The 25836-nt window shown below is 37.8% G+C and overlaps 1 protein-coding gene across 1 annotated transcript in view; it reads left to right on the forward strand.

Annotated features, from left to right (window-relative positions):
* Window positions 1-25836, forward strand: part of LOC136862418 (uncharacterized) — a 245013-nt gene that overhangs the window by 192851 nt on the left and 26326 nt on the right. Inside the window, exons 9-11 of the mRNA XM_068226237.1 lie at window positions 418-630; window positions 17322-17537; window positions 17626-17738. Coding sequence (XP_068082338.1) covers window positions 418-630; window positions 17322-17537; window positions 17626-17738 — 542 coding nt within the window. The remainder of the gene's footprint in view (window positions 1-417; window positions 631-17321; window positions 17538-17625; window positions 17739-25836) is intronic.

The raw sequence follows: 25836 nt of genomic DNA on the forward strand, positions 1-25836 counted from the left end.
TAAAGCCATACGATATATATATATTTAAAAAGTCACACACACATTGGTCAGTATTGATCTGCGGCCATCTTGGTGAGAAGCCTGTGGTTTTGCCACTTGGTTACCAAGCACAAAGATCAAAGTTCAGCATTGTATGTATTCCCTTGACCATGGAGATTTCATTCTTCCTGTCTGTTAAGACTTGATGTTATGGAGAGGAAATTGTGAACTAGTGTTTGCTGAATGAAGAAACTGACCACATGTATGGAGTGTTGCTTAATAATGAAGATAACCAACTCAAACCCAGTTAAGCAACTGGAATCTGCTATATTATAAAGTATAATTTTCTTTCACTGTTTGATTCTTATTATTGCTTCTTCATTTTTAAACTTGTATTTAGTACAGTGTTACCATACCAGTCTTTTTTAAAATTTACAGAAGGAGGTCCAGTCTCCCTTATTATTCCAATAGAAGGTCAGAAGAACAAGTTCTTGATATCTATTGGTTGTGATCTGGCCATTATCACATGGGATGGAGTCAGTAGTAAACCTAGTAATGTGGAACGAATTGCAAATGTGGATCATGAAGAAGGAAAATGTGAAAACAGATTCAATGATGGAAAGGCTGATCCATCTGGAAGGCTTTGGGCTGGTATGTTTTCTGTAACTTGACCTTAATTTAGATTATTTTCTTGCCATAGAACTTATTTTTTCATTCAATAATTTATTCTTGTGTGTAAAAATTATTGGTTCATGGTGCAGGTTCACATGATCACATCACAGTTTTGAACAATGGATGACAGATTGTTTTCCAGTAGCTAGGACAAACCAATCCACTAATTGGTCCCTGAAGTGTTAGACATAAAACTCCCAAGGCTTTGTATCTCTGCATTACTAGAATTATTTCTAACTGCTTTTATTATATTGAACAAAATATCCTTGAGAGTGACAGAATTTTACTCCTTTTGGAGAAATCAGAAATTACTCAGAAATCACTCATCATGAAATGAAGGAAGTCCTTAGTAAGTATACAGTCTTCTCTTCTTCTTCTATCTTCTATCTTCTATTATATAAAACCAGAAGGCTAACTGACTCACTCACTCACTGACATTAATGTTTACCCACTTGCAGATGAGCTAGAAACTTGTAATTCGGCAGACTGATAGCTATTGGGCTCTAACCTAAGGAAAAATTCCAAAAAGTTCAAAGTTTAAATTTTATCCCCCCTCCCCTCCCAAAGAAAACTAAAATGGCAGACGCAAACTTCCAGGGGTGTTAGAAAATTAAAATTTGGCAAAATTCTAGCTTTTAGGCTGTAACCAGTGGAGAAATTCCAAAAAGTTCAAATGTTAAATTACCTTCCCCCCCCCCCCCTTTCTGAAAGCAAAATGGCGAACACATGTTCCATTTATGCTAGAAAATTGAAATTTTACAAAATTATACCTCTTGCCCTGTAACAGACGGAGAAATTCCAAAAGTTACAATGTTTAACATTTTACTCCCTAAATATATCAAAATATACAGACAGATTTAACGACAGTGTAGACTATCATTTCAAGGTTTGTTGAGGCTAAACGGTAAGTCGTATCACAAAACAGACAACACATTCGGTATGCATCATGAAGAGGTATACAACTTTGGCTCTATGACTTTTAGTTGTGTCTCGATCTCTTATGCCTTACATATATTTTTATTATTAACAAATACATCACAATTGGGAAATATCCTGATGGCAGTGGTCACTTGCAGTAGTGTGATAATAGGATAAAGTTAACATAATTACCCAACAACAACAAAACATAAGTACAACAAGCAATTCCATGGAAAGAAAATATTACAAGAAATATTACTAGTTTAACATTCCAAATCCAGCATCATCATATAAAACTTCATACTCAACTTAACTATTTCCAGTGCTATAATTCTGCGAGCAGTTATTGCGCACATTGTACGGCAAGACGCGACAGGGATTTTGTTGGAGTTCTTTCCAAGAGAGCTCCAATTTCATCAAGCTTTTCCTCTGTTAAAACGGTTCGTCTCCTGTGTGATTTTTTATTAAGAATGGACCCAGTGGTGTGGAACTTCTTTACTAATTTACGTACCGTACTCCTATGGGGAGGGAGGATGCTAGGAAATTTGCGAATGAACCGAAAGCGGCATTCTGTGTAAGAAGAATGCTTCACATAGCACAACACAATGAATACACGCTGTTCTACTATATACATCACTCGTTAAACACACGATTACTTTAGTATTCGTACAGAAACTACGCAAACACATTGAACACGCTACCAATACCACACATGTTGAGCTAAACTATTGCTGTGAAGCAATGGTTATTGCTACCCAGCTGCATTAGATCATCTTAGCTGGTTATGAAGCAATATATCTCTCGGCAAATGAGTCACCCGGCCGCACTGTCGTCTTCCGTGTGAGTTCCCCTGACACATGGAGTGAGCTAAAAAGAAAGAAGGACCCTGTCGCTTCTTTTCTTCATGGGGCCTCTAAATATTAGTTCCTAGTTAGCGTCGACTTTTAAGATCTTTTGCTACCATGTTTTTCCTTCATTCCCACCTAGATATACCTGCTCCCTTCACAAAGCTGCAGGTTGTTCTTATTGGGTCTACTTGGATTTTTTCTCTCTCTTCACCTGGTAGTCTTAGAGTGGAGAGTCTGATTCTACCGAGCACCTCACATTCGAAAAGTATGTGTTCAGCTGATTCCTCTGCTTCATTTCATTTCCTGCATATGTTGTCTCTTATTACTCCAATTCTATGTAGGTGTTTTTTGAGATGGCAGTGTCCTGTCAACAGTCCTACTACCCATCTTATATTTTCTCTGCTGAGTTTCAACAGTTCTTTAGTATGCTTCTTGTTTGGTCCTTTTATCAGTTTCTTTGCAAGCCTGCATCCTGGAGTATTTTTCCAGTTTTCCACTTGTTATTTTTGTACCATTTTCCTATGTAGTATTAGGCTTGTCTGTAGGAAATTCTGCATACAGGTTCTGGGCCTACAAAATGTGTTTCTGCCCCTTTCCTGGTCAGTTTATCTGCCTTTTCATTTCCTTCTATACCTGCATGCCCTGGTACCCATATTATTTTGACAATGTTGTACTGAGCCTACAAAATGTGTTTCTGCCCCTTTCCTGGCCAGTTTACCTGCCTTTTCATTTCCTTCTATACCTGCATGCCCTCATACCCATATTATTTTGACAATGTTGTACTTTGAGAGCTTCAGGAGAAGTGAGTGGCAATACCAGACAATTCTGAATATTATCCGGACTGCCTCTAGTGCCTTAATGGCTGCTTGGCTGTCCATAAAAATGAAAATGTTCTTATTCCTATAGTTCATTTTCAGATTTTCTTCAAGACATGTTGTGATAGCTATCATTTCAGCTTGAAGGACTGTAGTGTGTCTGCCCAGGATCATCTGGATTGATCTCTTAGGTCTTCTCCCATTGATCCTTTCTCCTGCACCATCCACAGTCTTTGAGCCATCAGTCCACCACACTATATCTTCTTTTTCAGTATTCCATTTGTTGATATTCCATTCTTCTTTTTTTATTATCCGGGTCTCAGACGGTTTTTCAAAGTTGTACTTTGGTATCATATAATCAGAAGGCATGTTTAGAACTTCCTCTGTTATTACTCTGTTAATTTTACAGTGTCCTAGGTTGGGTCTTTGTGCATTCCAGCACTCTGATTGTGCCAGTCTATATGAACTCATTCTAGCCTGTCCTTTTATGAAATTGCATAGTGATGGGAGGTCTAGTAAAGTATTCAAGGCTTCTTATTACATGTGATAAAATTCATTTTTGGGTCTGTATTGAAAATATTTGTATTAAATAACACTTGTATGTTTTATTATTCATCCACCTATTCAATACAATACAATACAGGTGGATGAATAATAAAACATAGGAACATAGGAGTGTTATTCAATTCAAGGCTTCTGTCGGTGTAGTTCTCATAGTCCCAGTTATGGCTATGCATGCCATTCTCTGTAGGCTATCCAATCTACTGCGGACTTTTTTGACTTACTGTCTGCCACCAGATGATTGCAGCATAGGCCATCAACGGTCTGATGATCATTGCGTATATCCACATTACCATTGATGGTCTTAGGCCCCATGTCTTCCCAAAGGCTCTTTTACATGCATACAGCAAGTTCTTGGCCCGGGTTATGTTCTTTTCTATATGTGAATTCCAGGTTAGATTTTTATTTAACACTACACCTAGGTGCAGTGCCTGTTCTTCCATAATCTTGCCCAAAGAGCTTCAGTGATCTCTTTCCCTCTAATTTTCTTCTCTTGTAAAAGGACCAGAGTTATCTTGTTCAGGTTGACTGATAGTTGTTCTTCCCGACACCAGTTCTCCACAAGGTTGAGTGATCTTTGCATGAGGTCCTGGATAACACTCATCACCTTACCTTGTACCACACCCTATAGCTTAAGAATAGAAGTGATAATAAAGTAAACTTAAAACATAACTACCCAACAACAACAACTACAACTACAACAGCAGGAGTATAACCAGCAATTCCATGGAAAGAAAATATTACTAGAAATACGAATAGTTTAACATTCTAAATCCAGCATCATCATATAAAACTTCATACTCAACTTAACTATTTCCAGTGCTAAACATTGCGGCTTACAATAATACAGATTCATCTTACTAATAGCTTAACATTACAATGCTAATAAAGTTAAAAAGATAATTATCCAACAACAACAACGACGACAACAACAACAACAAGAAAATCCATGGAAAGAAAATATTATAAGAAATACTAGTTTAACATTCTAAATCCAGTATCATATACAAATTCACACACAACTTAAGTATTTCCAGGTCTTAACACTACAGCTTAAAATACTATAGGTTAAGCTTAATACTAGCGTAACATTACAAGTGATAATAAAGTAAAGTTAAAATATAGGTAATTATCCAACAACAACTACAACATGAGTATAACGGGCAATTCCTCGGAAAGAGAATACTACAAGAAATACTACTAGTTTTGCATTCTAAATCAAGCAGATCAAGCTATTTTTACTGATTTTACATCAGTTTGGTACATTTTCCATAATTAATTTTACTGTTTGGCACACTTAAGACTGACAGAATCATGAAATTTGGCAGGATCATTGGCAAATCCATGGGCCATATGCAAGACAAATTGCATGACTCTAGCTGCCGTATAAGTATGGTATAATGATAGGAATATGTGTAAATTGTACTCAAATTTCAGCCTATTCTAAATTTATAAACCAATCTAAGATGTACCCAGTGGAGATACAACAAAATGTCGAAAAACCAAACTTGTAGATCGTTTCATCATCAACACACCTTCCAAATTTCAAGACTGTGGCTGTCCCTAGGTGAGAAAAATTCCTCAACTTGTGAAAAATGTATGAAATTTGCCTCAGATCGAAACATTTACCGCTGTATTATGGTATATATAATAAAAATATGAGAAAACGTCTTAGAACCAAACATGCAGAGCACTAAAAGTGCTGTCTAGTGGTTCAATCCATTTGTTGATATACCTACCTTTCCGCCACAGTAATTTCCCAAATGACCAATTCTAATGAAAAGCAACTGGAGGTTTGGGGGTGGAGCCTCCAACGAGCAAAAGCGAGTTGAATACTGTATATATGACCTCACTGCATGTTTTATTGTAGAACCTTCCAGCAGCACCATGAAGATGCCTGTTGTCATTTAATGATTTTCAGAAGAGATTTCTTGAATGTCTGTTTTTACATTGTCACATAGAATATGTGATTTGAATAGTGTGTGTACTCTTTAGAAATGCTGATGTTGTGATATATAGCGTGTGCTGTTTCAGGGTGTTGAGAATGTGTTTAAAATGTTTTGATATTTTTACTAGTGTTATACTAGGGACATTCCCTGCATTGTAATTTCTTTATTATTTCCCCTGTGATCTTCTACCATGTTGTTGAGTCATCAGTACATAGACTGGTTTGATGCAGGTTTCCATGCCACCCTACCCTGTGCTAAGCTTTTCATTTCTACGTAACTACTACATCCTATATCGGCTCTAATCTGCTTGTCATATTCATATCTTGGATACCCCTCCAATTCTTACCACCTACACTTCCCTCAAAAACCAATTCAGCAAGCCTTGGGTGTCTTAAGATGTGTCCTATCATTCTATCAGTCACTACTGATCTGTATTTAGGGCAGTTGCCCAGGTGGCAGATTCCCTATCTGTTGTTTTCCTAGCCTTTTCTTAAATGCTAGCAAAGAAATTTGACATTTATTGAACATATCCCTTGGTAAGTTATTCCAGTCCCTAACTCCCCATCCTATAAACTAATATTTGCCCCAATTTGTCCTCTTGAATTCCAACTTTATCTTCTTATTGTGATCTTTCCTACTTTTAAAGACACCACTCAGACTTATTCATCTACTAATGTCATTCCACGCCATCTCTCCGCTGACAGCTCGGAACATACCACTTATACAAGAATAACAAGGTATTTTTATTGGTCCACTTATTCAATACTCATCATTATCATCATCATCATCATCATCATCATCATCATTTCCCAACTCCAGTTTCCCGGGTGTGGTGTACAAGCGCTCGCGGGGTCCTCTCTCCTATACATCTGATCTTACAGTCTCTATCCAGCATTTTCTTGGTCTTTCCTGTGGTCTTCTTCCTGTGAGATTAAGGTAAAAATATTTTCCGGCAGGTCTTTCTTTCTCTGTTCATTTTCATTATGTGCCCATACCACTGAAGTCTGCGTTTCTTTATGACACTGGTAATAGGAACCTCGATACCAGCTACTTTCCTATTCACTTCATTTCTGATCTCGTCCTTTCTGGTAGTTTGATTCATGGTTCTAATGAATCTCATTTCAGTTGCTTGGATTCTACTGAAGTCTTTGTTTAGAAGGGTACATGTCTCTAAACTGTACGTGAGGATTCTTTCTTCTTTCTTTATTCATGTCAGAAGTATCAACTTTACTTACAGATATTTAACAAAAACCAACAAGATATCTACATTCCTACTATACAAACATGAGGATTGGTACCGTTACGAAGTAAGTGTGGTACAAGATTGTTTTTGCTTCTTGTGGTATTTTGCAGTCCCAGGAAAGATTTCTGACTTGACTGTAGAAGTTTGATGCTTTCTGTATTCTGCTGAGTATTTCTTGCCTAACAGTGTTGTCTTTCGAGATTGTGCTTCCGAGGTACTTGAAATGGGAAGCTGATTCTATTTTTACTCCTTCCAGAAATTTATTTAAGCTTGTTCCGTCCCTATTGATGATCATTTCCACTGTCTTTGTTTTGCTCATCTTCAGTCCAAAATTTTTGAATGTATTGTTCCATTCATTAAGTTTCTTCTGAACTTCAGCTTCTGTCTCTCCCCATAAAAGCACATCATCAGCAAATACCAGGGTGTTTGGTTCACTGTCCATTTTATGACCTTGTCCATTACTACTATGAACAGGAGTGGTGATAGGGCACTTCCTTGTTGGACACTTCTCGTTGTTTCAAACCATTTTCATAGTCCGTTGCCTATCTGGACACAGCTGTAGCACTTCTGGTATAGCATCTTGACTTTGTCAATTAAGTACTTTGGCACCTTAGGTCTTCCAGACCTACTATCCACTGTTATGTGGTTACATTTATAAACAGCTATAGAGCTAAATACAGTACATGTTTCGCCCTTTCTAGAGGGCATCTTCAGCCTTTAGTCAATCTTAAAATGTTAAACTTAAATATTAAATATAAGTATGAAACAAGAAACTGGATATTTAACATTGTAAAGCTAAAATTTATATACAAAGTCATTAAAATATGGATAATACTAAATTAAAACTGTGATAACATAATAGATTGACAACTACCTCAACGTCAGTCTAAAACCATGCATCTGAAACTAAAACTAGATCTTCATCTTTCTAGAATGCGTGGAACTTGTATATTCTCGAATATGTAATTCCAAGATAGTCACAAAAGATCTTGCCCAAAGTTAAAGTTTGTGTGTTAATACTGAATAAATGATTGTGTTTGTACATGTACCGTAAAGCTCTATAGCTGTTTATAAATATAACCACATAACAGTGGATAGTATTGAATAGGTGGACCAATAAAAATACCTTGTTATTCCTGAAAATAACCTTCAAAACAGAAAAATCATGAGGATAATAACTTGTAACATACCACTTAGTCGAGTAGCTAGTCTCTTTTCTCCCAAGTCTTCTCAATCCAACGCTACTCTTTTGTCGGAAATCACCCAGAACAAATCGAGCTGCCTTTCTTTGGATTTTTTCCAGTTCTTCAATCAATCAATCAATCAATCAGTCAATCAATCAATCCTGATCTGCATTTAGGGCAGTCGCCCAGGTGGCAGATTCTCTATCTGCTGTTGTTTTCCTAGCCTTTTCTTAAGTGATTTCAAAGAAATTGGAAATTTATATAACATCTTCCTTGGTAAGTTATTCCAATCCCTAACTCCCCTTTCTATAAAAGAGTATTTGCCCCAATTTGTCCTCTTGAATTCCAACTTATCTTCAAATTGTGATCTTTCCTACTTTTAAAGACACCACTCAAACTTACTCGTCTACTAATGTCATTCCACGCCATCTCTCTGTTCGGAACATACCACTTATTACAAACCATCACTCTCATTTTTGATCCATATTGAAAACAGCGATCTCACTTAGTATACAAAATGAGTACATTTATTGTTCTACCTATTCAATACAATCAGTATCATGTTATGTGGTCAATTAGACATTGAAAATCTAGATATTATGGGGACATGTTTCGCCCTTCTCATTGGGCATCATCAGCCATATTAGATTAATCTTAAAACAAACATTGTTTAGAGGACAATGGCACTTTATAATTTGTAAAAATTGAACTATGATTTCCTATGATATTAACTTTACAGAATAGTGGTTATAAAATATGCTGTTGGGACATGACATATGCTAAAATTATTGTAAACTAATTTAAAATCTTGTCTAAAAGAAAGTTTGTGTCAATATAAAGTTCTAAAAACGGCACATGTCTGGTACTGAAGTGGATCCTGTTTGTTATAAAGGTCAGCATATATTTGGTGGGGCAGTTGTCAACATAAGTTTTCAAAAGACTAAAATGGTTGAAAATTAAGTAAGAACCATCAGGATCCTGATTTTTCACCATACAGGTTTGAGTTTGAGGCTGATGATGCCCCTTAATATGGGCGAAACATGTCCCTTAACATTCTATAATAATATTTAATTTCTAAAACAAGATCTCTTGGTATTGAATAGGTGGATGTTAAAAAAAATAACACTTGTAACATACTTTGTATTTACGTATATTTCAATACGGACCTAACATGAGAATTATAACGTGTAACATACCACTTAGTCGAGCAGCTTGTCTTCTTTCTCCCAATTCTTCCCAGCCCAAACTTGGCAACATTTTTGTAACGCTACTCTTTTGTAGGAAATCACCGAGAACAAATCTAACTGCTTTTCTTTGGATTTTTTCCAGTTCTTGAATCAGGTAATCCTGGTGAGGGTCCCATACACTGGAACCATACTCTAGTTGGGCTCTTACCAGAGACTTATATGCTCTCTCCTTTACATCCTTACTACAACCCCTAAACACCCTCATAACCATGTGCGGAGATCTGTACCCTTTACTTACAATCCCATTTATGTGATTACCCCAATGAAGATCTATCCTTATATTAACACCTAGATACTTCCAATGATCCCCAAAAGGAACTTCCACCCCATCAACGCAGTAATTAAAACTGAGAGAATTTTTCTTATTTGTGAAACTCACAACCTGACTTTTAACCTCATTTATCATCATGCAGTTGCCTGCTGTCCATCTCACAACATTATTGAGGTCACGTTGCAGTCGCTCACAATCTTGTAACTTATTTATTACTCTATAAAGAATAACATCATCTGCAAAAAGCCTTACCTCCGATTCCACTTCTTTACTCATATCATTTAAATATATATAAGAAAACATAAAGGTCCAATAATACTGCCCTGCAGAATTCCCCTCTCAATTATTACAGGGTCAGATAAAGCTTCACCTACTCTAATTCTCTGAGATCTATTTTCTAGAAATATAGCAACCCATTCAGTCACTCTTTTGTCTAGTCCAGTTGGACTCATTTTTGCCAGTAGTCTACCATGATCCACCCTATCAAATGCTTTAGACAGGTCAATCGCAATACAGTCCATTTGAGCTCGTGAATCCAGGATATCTGCTGTATCTTGCTGGAATCCTACAAATTGAGCTTCAGTGGAATAACTTTTCCTAAAACCAAACTGCCTTCTATCCAACCAGTTATTAATTTCACAAACATGTCTAATATAATCAGAAAGAATGCCTTCCCAAAGCTTACATACAACGCATGTCAAACTTACTGGCCTGTAATTTTCAGCTTTATGTCTATCACCCTTTCCTACACAGGGGCTACTATAGTAACTTTCCATTCATTTGGTATAGCTTCTTCAAGCAAACAATAATCAAATAAGTACTTCAGATATGGTACTATTTCCCAACCCATTGTCTTTAGTATATCCCCAGAAATTTTATCAATTCCAGCTGCTTTTCTAGTTTTCAAATTTTGTTTCATTATAAATGTCATTGTTATCATATGTAAATTTTAGTACTTTAGCATTAGTCTCCTCCTCTATCTGGGCATTATCCTTGAAACCAACAATCTTAGCATACTGCTGACTGAATACTTCTGCCTTTTGAAGATCCTCACATACACACTCCCCTTGTTCATTAATTATTCCTGAAATGTCCTTCTTGGAACTTGTTTCTGCCTTAAAATACCTATCCATACCTTTCCATTTATCACTAAAATTTGAATGACTGCCAATTATGCTTACCATCATGTTATCCTTAGCTGCCTTCTTTGCTAGATTCAATTTCCTAGTAAGTTCCTACAATTTCTCCTTACTTCCACAGCCGACTCTATTTCTTTCCAATCTGCACCTCCTTCTAGTCTCTTTATTTCTCTATTATAACAAGGTGGGCCTTTACCATTCCTTATCACCTTTAAAGGTACAAACCTGTTTTCACATTCCTCAACAATTTCTTTAAACCCATCCCAGAGTCTGTTTACATACTTATTTACCGTTTTCCACTGATCATAATTACTTTTTAAAAACTGCCTCATGCCTGCTTTATCAGCCATATGGTACTGCCTAATAGTCCTACTTTTAAGACCATCCTTTCTAACACACTTACTTTTAACTACAACAAAAACAGCTTCATGATCACTAATGCCATCTATTACTTCGGTTTCTCTATAGAGCTCATCTGGTTTTATCAGCACCACGTCCAGGATATTTTTTCCTCTTGTTGGTTCCATCACTTTTTGAATCAGCTGTCCTTCCCATACTAGCTTATTTGTCATTTGTTGGTCATGCTTCCTGTCATTCGCATTTCCTTCCCAATTGACATTTGATAAATTCAGATTCCCTGCTACAATCACATTCCTTTCCATGTCGTTTCCCACATAGCTGATTATCTTATCAAATAATTCTGAATCCGTGTCAGCGCTACCCTTTCCCGGTCTGTACACTCCAAAGACATCAAGTTGCCTATTATCTTTAGAAATGAACCTTACACCTAGAATTTCATGTTTCACATCTTTAACTTTTTCGTAGCTTAGAAATTCTTCTTTCACCAGAATGAATACTCCCTCTCCCACCATTCCTATCCTATCCCTACGATACACTCTCCAATTCCGTGAGAAAATTTCTGCATCCATTATATCATTTCTCAGCCATGATTCAAGTCCTATTACAATATCTGGTAAATATATATCTATTAAATTACTTAATTCTATTGCTTTCTTTACAATACTTCTACAGTTCAATACTAACATTTTTATGTCATCCCTACTTGACTTCCAGATCTCTGTACCCTTATGACCGCTCCCTAGACAACCCCGTTTCCCTCAGTGTACCTCCCTATTACCATTTCAAACAAATTTTCTAACTGATACGTACCATTGTGGTTTAAGTGAAAGCCATCTGAGCGCAGATCCCTATCTCCTACCCACCCATTAGGATCTAGAAATTTCACTGCCAGTTTCCCACATACCCACTCCATAGTCGCATTTAAATCGCCAATCACCCTCCAGTCAGTATCCCTCCTACACAGAATTCCACTGAAAACATTCTCTGCTTCCTTAAACTTCACCCGTGCTGCATTTACCAGATCTCACACATCCCCAACTATGTTGGTGCTTATATCAGCTTGCCTTACGTTGTTGGTACCAACGTGAAACACTACCGCCTTCTCCTTCCCTTCTTTCCCTATTTGTGAAACTCACAACTTGACTTTTAACCTCATTTATCATCATGCAATTGCCTGCTGTCCATCTCACAACATTTTCGAGGTCACATTGCAGTTGCTCATAATTTTGTAACTTGTTTATCACTCTATAGAGAATAACATCATCCGCAAAAAGCCTTACCTCCTATTCCACTCCTTTACTCATATCATTTATATATATAAGAAAACATAAAGGTCCGATAACACTGCCCTGAGGAACTCCCCTCTCAACTATTACAGGGTCAGACAAAGCTTCACCTACTCTAACTCTCTGAGATCTATTTTCAAGAAATATAGCAACCCATTCAGTCACTCTTTTGTCTAGTCCAATTGCACTCATTTTTGCCAGTAGTCGTCCATGATCTACCCTATCAAATGTTTTAGACAGATCAATCGCGATACAGTCCATTTGACCTCCAGAATCCAAGATATCTGCTATATCTTGCTGGAATCCTACAAGTTGAGCTTCAGTGGAATAACCATTCCTAAAACCGAATTGCCTTCTATCGAACCAGTTATTAATTTCACAAACATGCCTAATATAATCAGAAAGAATGCCTTCCCAAAGCTTACATACAATGCATGTCAAACTTACTGGCCTGTAATTTTCAGCTTTATGTCTATCACCCTTTCCTTTATACACAGGGGCTACTATAGCAACTCTCCATTCATCTGGTATAGCTCCTCCGACCAAACAATAATCAAATAAGTACTTCAGATATGGTACTATATCCCAACCCATTGTCTTTAGTATATCCCCAGAAATCTGATCAATTCCAGCCGCTTTTCTAGTTTTCAACTTTTGTATCTTATTGTAAATGTCATTGTTATCATATGTAAATTTTATTACTTCTTTGGCCTTAGTCTCCTCCTCTACCTGGACATTATCCTTGTTACCAACAATCTTTACATACTGCTGACTGAATACTTCTGCCTTTTGAAGATCCTCACATACACACTCCCCTTGTTCATTAATTATTCCTGGAATGTCCTTCTTGGAATATGTTTCTGCCTTAAAGTACTTATACATACCCTTCCATTTTTCACTAAAATTTGTATGACTGCCAATTATGCTTGCCATCATGTTATCCTTAGCTGACTTCTTTGCTAGATTCAATTTCGTATTAAGTTCCTTCAATTTCTCCTTACTTCCACAGTCATTTCCAACTCTGTTTCTTTCTAGTCTGCACCTCCTTCTTAGTCTCTTTATTTCTCTGTTATAATAAAGTGGGCCTTGACCACCAGTTTTCCTCAACAATTGGTTTAAACTCATCCCGCCGGGCTGAGTGGCTCAGACGGTTAAGGCGCTGGCCTTCTAACCCCAACTTGGCAGGTTCGATCCTGGCTCAATCTGGTGGTATTTGAAGGTGCTCAAATACGGCAGCCCCGTGTCTGTAGATTTACTGGCACGTTAAAGAACTCCTGCGGGGCTAAATTCCGGCACCTCGGCGTCTCCGAAGACCTTAAAAAGTAGTTAGTGGGACGTAAAGCAAATAACATTATTATTATTAAACTCGTCCCAGAATCTGCTTACATTTTTATTTAACATTTTCCTTTAAAGATAAAAATTTCATAATGTTCCGTATTGAACTGTATCACAATTAAATTGAAACAAGAAATAAAGTGGTTCAACCTATTCAGTACAAGGAAAATAAGCAATGTAAATTTTACATTCTTATTTAATTAAAGCGTTATCGGTTTTGACTATTATCCTGGGTCCTCATCAGCTGATTAAGTAAAAATATAAAACAATGCATAGGAAAACAATAAGTAAAGGATAAGTCGTGCATTAAAAGCAGTTCAAAAAGCACTGTAACACTATAGGGATTAGCACTGCGTGATGTAAGATCCTAAAATCCAGAAGAAGTCGAAGATCAGTTATTTAAATGAAGCAAGGTGCAAGTTCTTGAAGAGCAGCATAACGTACGTAATGTCCGGCACTGTGCTTCAAAATGTTTATGAGAATTGGTGTATAGTTCAGTGAACAAGCCTGTAAATACTACTAGGCGTGAAGTTAATATACAATTGAATAAATTTGAAGTTCTAAAATAGAAGTCGAAGATAAGTCACTTAAATGAAGTAAGATGCAAGTTCTTGAAGAGCAGCACAACATACATAATGTATCATTGAACTATTCACTGAGTTTCATTAGCATTTTGAAGCGCAGTGCCAGACATTGCGTATGCAACTGGTGAAATTGGTGCTGGGTATATGTAGATGGCAGGTCTAACCGTGGTTATGTTCACAGGAGAAAGAGCCAGAAGGGGGGTGGGGTTGTGCGGTTCATAGCAAATGAGAATATTTATGAGGTTAGGTGGGGTCTGAATGTGACTGTGCGACTTTTTGAAAGATCATCATAACCATATATCATCTTGGTCACATTTTAAAACAAGCCCTCAATCTTCTCTCATCCTCACCCTACACCTATGATCATTTAGTTCCACTGGTTTCTTTTTTCTTACTTGGCATCCTTTGGAATTATGTATGATGCTGAAAATTACCTTTATTGTGCTCCACAGTTAATCATTTTCTGTGCCACGGTCAAAATCCTCTTTCCACTGATGCTCGCCTAGGGCCGTGTTTGCAATGCGCATATTTTTACATGACATTGTACTGTAATGTCCCCTTTTACCTCTTCATATACCTTTACAGTACATAATTTTGTTAATTTATAGCTTTTAGGTTCTTCAGTCTGTCAAAACTAATTTATGATTAAATACATTTAGAAAACCTGAAAAAAACATTTCTGCCGATCGAGGGCATTACTTGGGGCAACACTGAGGAATATCATGTACTTCTTCAGCCAATCAAGCCAGTGTTTCTTGCATTAGTCATGGGGTTTCTGTGCATTTTTTTTTTTTTTTCAACTATATTCTGGTATAATCTATTTTCTTTTTCAGGTAGTTTCTAAATTTTATTCATAAATTAGTTTCAACAGACTGAAGAACCTAACAGTTATAAATTAACTGCGTCAAAACTGAAAAGAAATGGCTTCAAATATCGTATATAATATTTTACTTCAGCATTTATCATGCATGATGTGGATGTACTTATATTTGGAATTGCTAGGCGGGCAATAATTCCATTGTGGAGATTTATCTCCCGTATGCAGTTATCAGACTAATAATTTCGTGTGGCTATTTCTAGCCGAGTGCAGCCCTTGTAAGGCAGACCCTCCGACGAGGGTGGGCGGCATCTGCCATGTGTAGGTAACTGCGTGTTATTGTGGTGGAGGATAGTGTTATGTGTGGTGTGTGAGTTGCAGGGATGTTGGGGACAGCACAAACACCCAGCCCCCGGGCCATTGGAATTAACCAATGAAGGATAAAATCCCCGACCCGGCTGGGAATCAAACCCGGGACCCTCTGTACCGAAGGCCAGTACGCTGACCATTCAGCCAACGAGTCAGACAGTTATCAGACTGTGCCTCATATATAGGATTCTGATAAGCTCACCTGCATACACCCAGCATCAGTGGGTAGGGTCTGACACATCCCACTCTGACGAGTCTAGTGTCAGACCTAAGACGAAACGCTGGTTAATAGAGCAAATGCCTGAAAAGCCTTATATCTGATATGTTTTTGTCATGCTCTATTGGTGAAAAATATCTAATTCCCTCCATGGGAATTTAGAATTTTCCATTTGAAATTGCTAGGCGGGCAATAATTCCATTGTGGAGATTTATCTCCCATATGCAGTTATCAGACTGTGCCTCATATATAGGCTTCTGATAAGCTCACCTGCATACACCCAGCGTCAGTGGGTAGGGTCTGACACATCCCACTCTGACGAGTCTAGTGTCAGACCTAAGACGAAACGCTGGTTAATAGAGCAAACGCCTGAAAAGCCTTACATCTGATATGTTTTTGACATGCTCTATTGGTGAAAAATATCGAATTCCCTCCATGGGAATTTAGAATTTTCCATTTCCCGGTCTTGCATTAAACATAGCCTGGGTGTGTTTTCCCAGTTTTTCATTGATTCAGTGTGAAATCTAGTCCATACTTCACTCTTACAGTGTGTCTTTTTCTTGCTCTTCTTATACATTTTGTCCATTAGCTAGCAGAGTCTGTGCAACTACAGGTTTTATTGTGTGCATGACATCAGAGAAGACTTATATACCAAAGTTCTAACTGTGATACAGGTTTGTCTTCTCGTTAGGAGTTCCGCTGCTGGGTGAGGATGTAGTGCAGGGCCTCTCAAACGCCCAAAATCTCACGCGTGCATATAGAGGCGCAAGAGCTCCGTGCACTGTGCATCGCTGCCGCTCGGCATGGCTCGGATCAACGCTTCGTCTCTGGGCTACTAGGCTAAGCTCGGCTCAACTAGCCTATATTCGGCTCAAGTGAGCCCGGATTTGGAGCGCTACGGCACAAGTGGGGCAGAGGGAGACAGGCGGAGCGAGCGAGACAGGCGTGAGGAAAGAGAGAGTAAGCGCTATTGCTCCAAATCGAGGAGTGGGGGGGTCTGCACTCTGGTCAACCAAGCCAAGTCGTCTTTTGCACCGTGCACAGTGCATGCACCACGCACATGCACCCTGAGAGGCCCTGATGTAGTGTATGAGCAGTGACTTGTTCATTTCTACTGTTCACCAGACAGTCACAAAAAAAGGGAAATAAAAATATATCTTAGACTATGCTACAGTAGCAAAGATAAAACTATGCTAGTTCCAAAGATGCAGAACGTAAAACGACACACATTTTGCAGAAATGGGAGTCAAAAATGTTGGAACTTAAATCATGGAAATATAGCTGTAGTGATTAAAAAGGCATTGTTATGTCATTGTTTCATTTAAGTGTCATGTTTTCTTGTGCTTATGTAGAGGAATTACCCATGTTTATTGATATTTTAAAGAATTCCTATGCCTTGTAAACAATATATTTTATAAATTACATGTTAAACATTTATTTTACTTTTTACATTCTTGCAGCTTCGTATTCTTAAGTTACCAACATATATTTATGATGTAGTTTTAATAGCCAATCCACACATTACAGGTACAATGGGACCTGAGCCAGAGGTATTGAAAATTACTCCCAACCAAGGCTCACTCTTCAGTTTATCAAAAGGCAAAAAGATAGCAACACATGTATCTGGTATCTCTTGCAGCAATGGATTGGCGTGGAGTCTAGACAACAAAATTATGTACTACATTGATTCTCTTACTTATAAAGTAGAGGCATTTGATTTTGACATTGAAAAGGGACATATCTGTAAGTATGTAGCATAAAATATGTTCATGAATAAGTGAAACACTAAGCAAAATGTAGGTGCAACATTATATATTTTGAATTTTTGTAGCAAATCGAAGGACAGCATTTGACTTTAAGTGTAATAATGTTGAAGGAGTGCCTGATGGAATGGCCATCGACACAGAAGGAAAGCTGTGGGTTGCATGCTTTAATGGAAGTCAGGTACGTTTTGATATTGCTTACTGCTTGATTTGCTTTATATGATTTCTTACATCTTACGTACTCATGTCTAGGCTTGTTAAATTACAGAAAAGTCCCATCCATACAATACAAGTTCACAACGTTTACTTTATATATTACAAGTACATGTTTTGTTCCTTGTAGAGAATATCTTCAGCTTAAATCTCAATCATTGATAAAGTTGGCATCAAGGTACCTTTATAGTTAAAATATTCTAGAAGTACACCTGGGCCAATTACCTAGATGTTAGGCCCCTTTAAACACCAATCATCATCATCATCATCATCATCATCATCATCATCATCATCATCATCATCATCATCATCATCATCATCAAAAGTACACCTATATTGAAAAATTACATATTAAAATACATTTGCAAGTTTGAATCATGTTAAAATAACATCTTATAAGATTAGAAATGTTTCATTTATTCCAAGAACAATATTGGTATATGATGTGATGTGTAGTACGAAGGAAGTTCTCTTCAGAACTATACACTTAGTTTAAAAATTTGTACCTGCATTCGGTAAAATAAGTAGAGTTCATATAACTTGCTCTGTGTTATGTAATGAAGTTGAATTAGTAGTCTGAGGATTGATACCATGTCAACAGTTATTTAATAATACTTGAAGTGGGGCTTTCCTTGTAGTCACAAATTAAGGCCAGACTGATAATGTATGATGTTAAATGTAATAAACCTGTAAATAGATATGCCTAATGAAAATTTTTATCAGAAGAAGAAGAAGAAGAAGAAATTTGAGGGTAAATAAATTTGAACACTTATGTCTTGCTGGCCTGACGCTACTTTACCTGTATCAAGTTACTGTAAGTTTGACACTGGCTGACTGTTGCTGTGTTTACTACGAGTGTGGAGGAGAGGGAGAGGTTGGAGGGGAAGTGGGGAGTATACTTGTAAAGTAGGTAGGAACGTGTCTGGCGTGAGTTGAGGAGGGGGTAGTGCAGGGGTGGGAAGTTTGTCTGCTCGGTTGGTGGAAATGAATTTTGCTTATTATTATTATCATCATCATTAAAGAATCTTTTATTTCATCTATTAGAATATTGACCTTTAAAGACAACTCGTTCAGATTTTTATAGGATTGATTCTTTGATCTATATTTATGTAAATATTTTTTATGAACATTCAAACAAAATCCTGTATTGGTTGTATGGAGGATAGATAGGTCTTATTCTGTCGTAGAAAAATGATGCTGAAAATCTAAAATATGGTTGCTGAAGGCTGAAAATCTGTTATATTGTTTTGTTTTTACATGTTCCTGGTATCATGTTGAACACATGTTAGCTTGTATGTGCCTGAATTCATGAATTTATTCATTTTATTTTTTGACACATCGATGATTGAAAAACATTCTAGATGTGTTATTAGTGGTTTTAAAAGCTATGTTGGTGTTGTGTTTTTAAAATATTCATAACTTGGTGAACTTTCTCATTGTTAAAAGTGAACAAGGCATATTTACTTTGTTTCTTATGCTCTCTGGTTAGGGTGGATGCTGGTTTGTTCTTAACTTTTGTAGTGATATTTGCTACAAAATTTCTGTTAAAACCTTTTTTTTTTTACTATGTAGCGAATGATGTTTAGTTCTTTTTTTAGATCCTTTTCTGACATAGGAATGTTGAAAGCTCTATGAATCATACTGAAATAGGTGGCTCTCTTGTGTGCTTCTGGATGAGTAGATTTAATTTTACAACTCCAACATAAACTTGATTCATTTAATATTATATGTATGCAAACATTCTTATAGCAAAGACTATTAATATAATTAAAAACAATCTAAGTAAACATAGTAAATTTAGCAAATGTGAAATAAAAGAATTCATAGACATAATGAAGTTTGTTTTGACTAATAACTATTTCAAATTTAAGAACACTATATATATATATATATATCACCGCCGTCTCAATCTCTATATACTGCCTGCTCTGTGCCACGAGAATTGTGTTTACAGTGACATTGCAGATGGCAGCACTTACCGCACCCAGAGAACATGTTGGTTAAATGAGAGTTGGTCCGTAACATCAATATAAAATGAAAAATAATTTTTAACATGTTACTGATTGAAAGGATAATGCACATACAGAAACTAACATTCGAAATTTGAGCTTGGCTTAAGATATAGAAACGTAAAATAATACAGTAGATATTATATTAGGATCATCTCATGCTGCATGGTACATACCAATTTCAGAATTTTCTCGACACGAATAACGGAGCACCTTTTCCGTACTTTTCGTACTGTTATTTACCAGCAGTGGGCGCAAAAAACATTCTATCACTATTTCGCTGACCCTTTGTTTATGACCAGTTTTCAGGATACATTTTATAGCACATAATGCAGTGCGTGCGTTCGTCATGTCATTAAATCCACCACCCAATCTCACTGAACTAAATAGATCTATTGCGTCTCCAGAAAATCATCTAGTGAGAATATAAAATAACCGATTTTGTAACAGATAAGACACACATTCCACTATAGATTTCACAGTTAGCCAGACAGCATCTGCCGTCTCATTAGTCAGACACTTCAGTTTTTTACGTATTGATTCCAACCGAATTATTTTAACGTACTTGATGAAATCATCATTCAACCATTGTAAGTATTTTATCTGCTGGTGAATAGAAATGCACAAAATATAGATTGTTTTTCCGAAAGGCATTACAGTAATCATTTCTGAACTACAAGGGATAGATCGGAGACTTCTAAGCCTTTAACGAGGAAGTAGGCAGCACGACTAGATAACTTCTCTGAAAGTCGAATTACAAGAAAACACAACAGTTTATTCGCGAGAGCGTGAGATTTTAAAATATATGTGCCGCATACACTTTCAACATTGACCACACAAGCAAACTTGTCACTGGTTCATTTCTAGAGGAGCCGCACCTAATTAGCCATTTAATCAGCGATCACTGTTACACTCCTGTCAGTTGGTCTGAGAGTTTTACATTCTACTCTAAGTCTTTCCTTGGGAAATCCCGACAAATACAATCAACATTTTCCATTTACGCTACCTGTCCAGAGTACTTCGTGACGGAGCTGACACTAGACCAGTTCTGCCATATTCATAACCGTTTGGGATACTATTCCCCACCTCACATACTAGGGCGTGATTTGTTCCGACTGCCCGGATTTTGGCTTGCGAAAATTTTGGATTTGATTTTTAAAAATGGTCGTTTTTCCATTATATGAGTATTTGGCTGCTTCCTTTACTTTATTCAAACGATCAATTTCTGGGTTGTTTTCGAATTGTCTCTGTAGTCTTTTAACTTCATTATGGTTAGTCATCAGCTGTTATCACAGTCTCAGGATTCTTGATCGTAGCCTCTGTCTGATTTTCTGATCTCTGCTGTCATTCTTACTCGTTGAAATATTGACTTCGATTGATACATCGTTGTTCAAATGAATTTCATACTCATTATCCAATGTACTTCCTGCTCTTGAAGAGCATGTTTCATCACAGATTTCTTCTGAAGAAATATCTTGTCGCTGTCTGGTCTTTCGTGGAGCTATTTTTCTGGTTTGAAGGTAATGGGGATAATTCAAAGACCGACTAGGCACGCTCTCTGGCTTCATTATATTTTTATTTTAGTGTTATCTTTTACCTCCATCTCTAAAATTCAGGCTTCAAACATGGGAATAATCGAATGGAATCCATTGATTACCCTTGGTTTATCCTTGTCTTGATATAGCGTTAAGCCAATTTTCCCAAAGTTCTTTACTTGGGTGGATAACAGGAATCCTCACACCTGAAGAATTTGGATTTTCTGCTTTCATATACAGAGAATACAACAATTAATCATTTTACAACCAGGGACACGCACATAAATGCTCAATGCAAACGCACTGGAACACAATAACGTGGGTACGGAGATAAGTTGGGTGCGTTAGCTGGCGCCCCTAGCGGAGGTTCATGACACTAAGAGCTCACGTTGAGAAGCACGTTAACCGCATAACATAGAGCAGGCAGTATATAGGATTGAGACAGCGGTGATATATATATATATACACAAGAAGGACTTCCTATGGGTGCTCCTGCTTCAGGCATTATAACAGAGGTATACTTAGACTACCTGGAGAAACTTAAAATTAATTTTATTTCTGTGATTATTGATCATAGTGAGAAGACCATACTTAAACAACTAAATGATATCGATACTACAATTAAGTTCACCATGGAAACAGAAATCAATAACACATTAAATTTCCTAGGTTTAGTATAAACAGAAACAATAACAACTTATAACATTTTTAGAAAACATACTTGTAACTACTTATGTCTGTTAAATCAAACTGCTTGGCCATATCAAGGTTGTATTTCCATAGTTTGTTTTGCCACTTTTCCTTCTTCTCATTTAATATGTCCAAACTATCATTGTCTTATTTTTTTATCCCTTATATTACTTAACTATCCCAGAGTACCATTTCATTAGTAGAGCAACAGTCAGTTCAATTCAAACCTGTGGTCATTATTAGAACACTCATGGTCAGTTGAGGTCACCTCTGAAGAAGCAGAGTGAAGTCTTCACAAAATATATCAAGCTACCTTACAATTTGTCTTTCTCACAGCATAAACCCAAAAGATCTTTTCTTCCCATTGTTTGTCCTGCCTAGGTGCAGGGTCCGCTTTTTTATGTGCTGATCACCACTTCTCCTGATCGAGGACATCATTGGGGTGACTATGAGGAATTTCATGTCCTCCTCCAGTAAATCAAGTCAGTGTTTCTTGGTTCGGTCATGGGGTCTATGTCCTTCTAGGCTGAGGTAGAATGCCCTTCTGGCCAAAGACTGTTCATTACTACATACAACATGACCATACCTGCACATACAAGCCTCTCGCATTTTCTCTTGTATGGGCATCACTCCAAGAACAGCCCTGACATCTTCGTTTGCGATATGGCCTAATCTCTTGAGGCCCAGCATCCATCAGAAGATACACGTTTCCATGACATGCAGAGCTTACTCATGTTTGATGGCGATCAGCCAACATTCAGATCCATAAAGGGTGACTGGGCACATGACACTCTTGTAGACCTTGGACCTTCAAATGGGTGGATGACATCCAGTGACCTACCTCCACTTTAGCCAGGCCGCTATCGTTCTCAATGCGATTTTATTTTGGTGTAAATAAATATCACATGAGATATGTTCACTTCCATGCATAAAACCACTTTATTACTGCTATGTCTATTCCTTAACAACACATAGTTGTAAACAATTATGCACAACACAACACTATTAAGGGAAACACATTGAAGCAATTTTCTGTCGATTCTGTCAGGTACAGATATCAACAAGCCCTCACACTGATCGTTCACTTCATCATCACACAGTCGATTCTGAAAAGTACAGATATTAACAAGTCCACACACTGGTTATTCACTTTATCATCACAAGGCAAGAATGACTACCCTCTCTTTCAAGTCGATTCTGGCAAGTTTAGATATCAACCAAATCCTCACACTATAACACTCACTCCAACCCACACTATACACTCTGGCCTCTCGGCCTGTCAGCTCGATATATATACTGTTCGATAAACAGTCTAGCAATATCAACTTCTGGAAATGTTCTTGCAACACACTAGGCCTATATGAAACACATCCGAACATACAAGGAACAATCGATCGACCGGCTTTTGATTGGAGTAGATCCAACTCGAATATTTGATTACATATACATAAACCACAGTAACAAAATCTACAAAATTCCTAATGTTTCTACATGTATCTGGATAATGAATCATTACAGTAAGTTTCCACAAACCTTCACATGTATCGGAGTGATAGTGGATTATACCCAATATACAAATATTACAGAGTTTTGTACAGTTTTGACTACACAGATTTTGAGGTTAGCCATATTTACAATACCTACTTGAGGTTATAAAAATGTATAATACATATTTACAAGGTATAGTTGTACTTAGCATTTAATAAAAGATAATTAAAATATATTAAACATCATAATTGAAGGTTTTACAAGCATTAGGTTTTTAGCAGGATGGCGTACATATGACACCGCATTGAGACGAGCATGGGCATTGGGAATGGTGTCACTATCTGTACAGGTGCGAGAGACGAGGTATTTGAACTGGCCTGCTTTGTTTAGATCCTGGCCACCAATTTGCATGGTTCCATCTACCTGCAGTCCACACTTCATGAACTTTCATTTCATGATGTTTAGCTGCAGTCCGTGTTTTGCAAGTCTGCTGTCCCATGCTTAAATTTTTAAATTTATTCCTGATGATCCTGACACTGTTTGATAGCCAAGAAAATGTTGTCAGGGTATAGGGGCATCCATGGCTGTGGTGCTTGGATGTCCACCATCACTATATCCATGAAAAGAGCTAACAGAGCTGATCCTTGACAGATGCCAACTCAGGTCGGGAAAGACAGTGATATTCAAGTAGGATGTTGAACAATATTGCCGATGTTACAGTACAGGAGCTGTGTTCAACGGACGTACTCTTTGGGAACACTGTATGACCGAAGTGCTTGCCAGATCAGCTCATGAGGAATGTGGTTGAAAACCTTCTGCAGATCTAAAAACGCTGCATATACAGGCATATACAGTCTGATAGCATGGATGGCATTTGTCGTTCCACTGCCCTTCACAAAGCCACACTGATTAGGTGTGATCTTGATGATGTTGCAGAGGTGGTGGCTCTCTTGTATGTGCTCGGAGATCTTCATTGTATGAGAGAGCAGTCGAATGGGTTGATAGTTGACACACTCTTTGACGTCACTCTTGCTCTTTCAAATGGGCACAGTAATGCTGGTGGTCCAGACTTCCGGCACTGCACCTTCCTCCACAGTCTTGTTGAATAGGGATTCCAGAATTTTGGCACCATGCTGGCCAGGCATCTACCAGGTCTCAGCAGAGATGTTATCAGAACCGGTTGCCTTCCCATTCTTCTATGAACTTCTATGGTTGAGATTTGCAGATCTGCTTTATAGACTCTGCTGGCTTTTTGAATCGGTGGATAAGGGAACTCCTCATTGCTGATCGTGGAGAAGTAGCTACTCTCTCTGCTCAGGATTTCAGCCGAATCTGAGAAGACTTAATGGTTTTCATCATTGATATTCATGACATGGATGAAGTCTTGGATTGACTGATGGCGGTAATTGGCAAAACAAAAGATTTTATTTTTCCTCTCTGGTGTGCCCAGCTGTTTGTACAGTTCCACATAGTGCTGGGATTTAGTTACTATAACACTCATTCCACTACAGACTTTAGGTTTTTGTACTGTTGCTGATTGGCACTGAGCTGTGAGGCTTGCCAGGACTTGTTGGCCAGTTTCTTCTCCTTGATTGCTGCCTGCTCTGTGTCAGTTCACCACTAGACTGGCTTGTCAATAAAACGCCTTCCGAGCTTCAGTTTTCCAACAGCATCACCTTGCTACAGCATGAACATGGTATAAAATACTGTTCCAGAGGGCCTCTACCAGTTGGCTTGGGTCGATAGTCAGTGTGCAAACAGCATCTACCAACTCTTGTGCTACCGTAGCTTCCAGCTTGTGTTCAGGCCCAGTTGTGTGGGGCCTTATTTGCCGTCTTAAGGTCAGCATGAGTTTGAGGACCACAAGGCAGTGTTAGGCAGCAGTGCTATCAGTTTGAGGTCGCTGCACCGTAGCAGCCAGTAATTAATATGGGATGTCTGTCCACCACTGGAATAAGTGATTAGGTGGACCGGCCATTTCTTGAAGTAGGTGTTGGCATTGACGAGATCATGCGCCTCTGCACAGTCGAGGATGCGGCAGCCATAATTGTTCCTGTTATGAAAGCCCTGTCCACCATGACATTGGGGATAATATCCAACCCTCGTCAATCCTACAAGGCCATTGAGATCCACACTGATGAATATGTGCTCACTCAAGGAGAACAGTCGTGGACACTATCTCAGACCACTTCTGTCTCGCTGTCTGGGCAACCTGACTGGGGTGTGTAGCAAGATACTATTCAAATGGTTGTGTTTTGTTGTCAATTTTGATGGATATCAGCTGGTCGGTGATGCGGCAAACTTTGACTGTACTGTCTCATAGCCTCTCACAGTCATCGCGACA

Source organism: Anabrus simplex, chromosome 1, assembly GCF_040414725.1.
Source record: "Anabrus simplex isolate iqAnaSimp1 chromosome 1, ASM4041472v1, whole genome shotgun sequence".
NCBI classification, from domain to species: domain Eukaryota; kingdom Metazoa; phylum Arthropoda; class Insecta; order Orthoptera; family Tettigoniidae; genus Anabrus; species Anabrus simplex.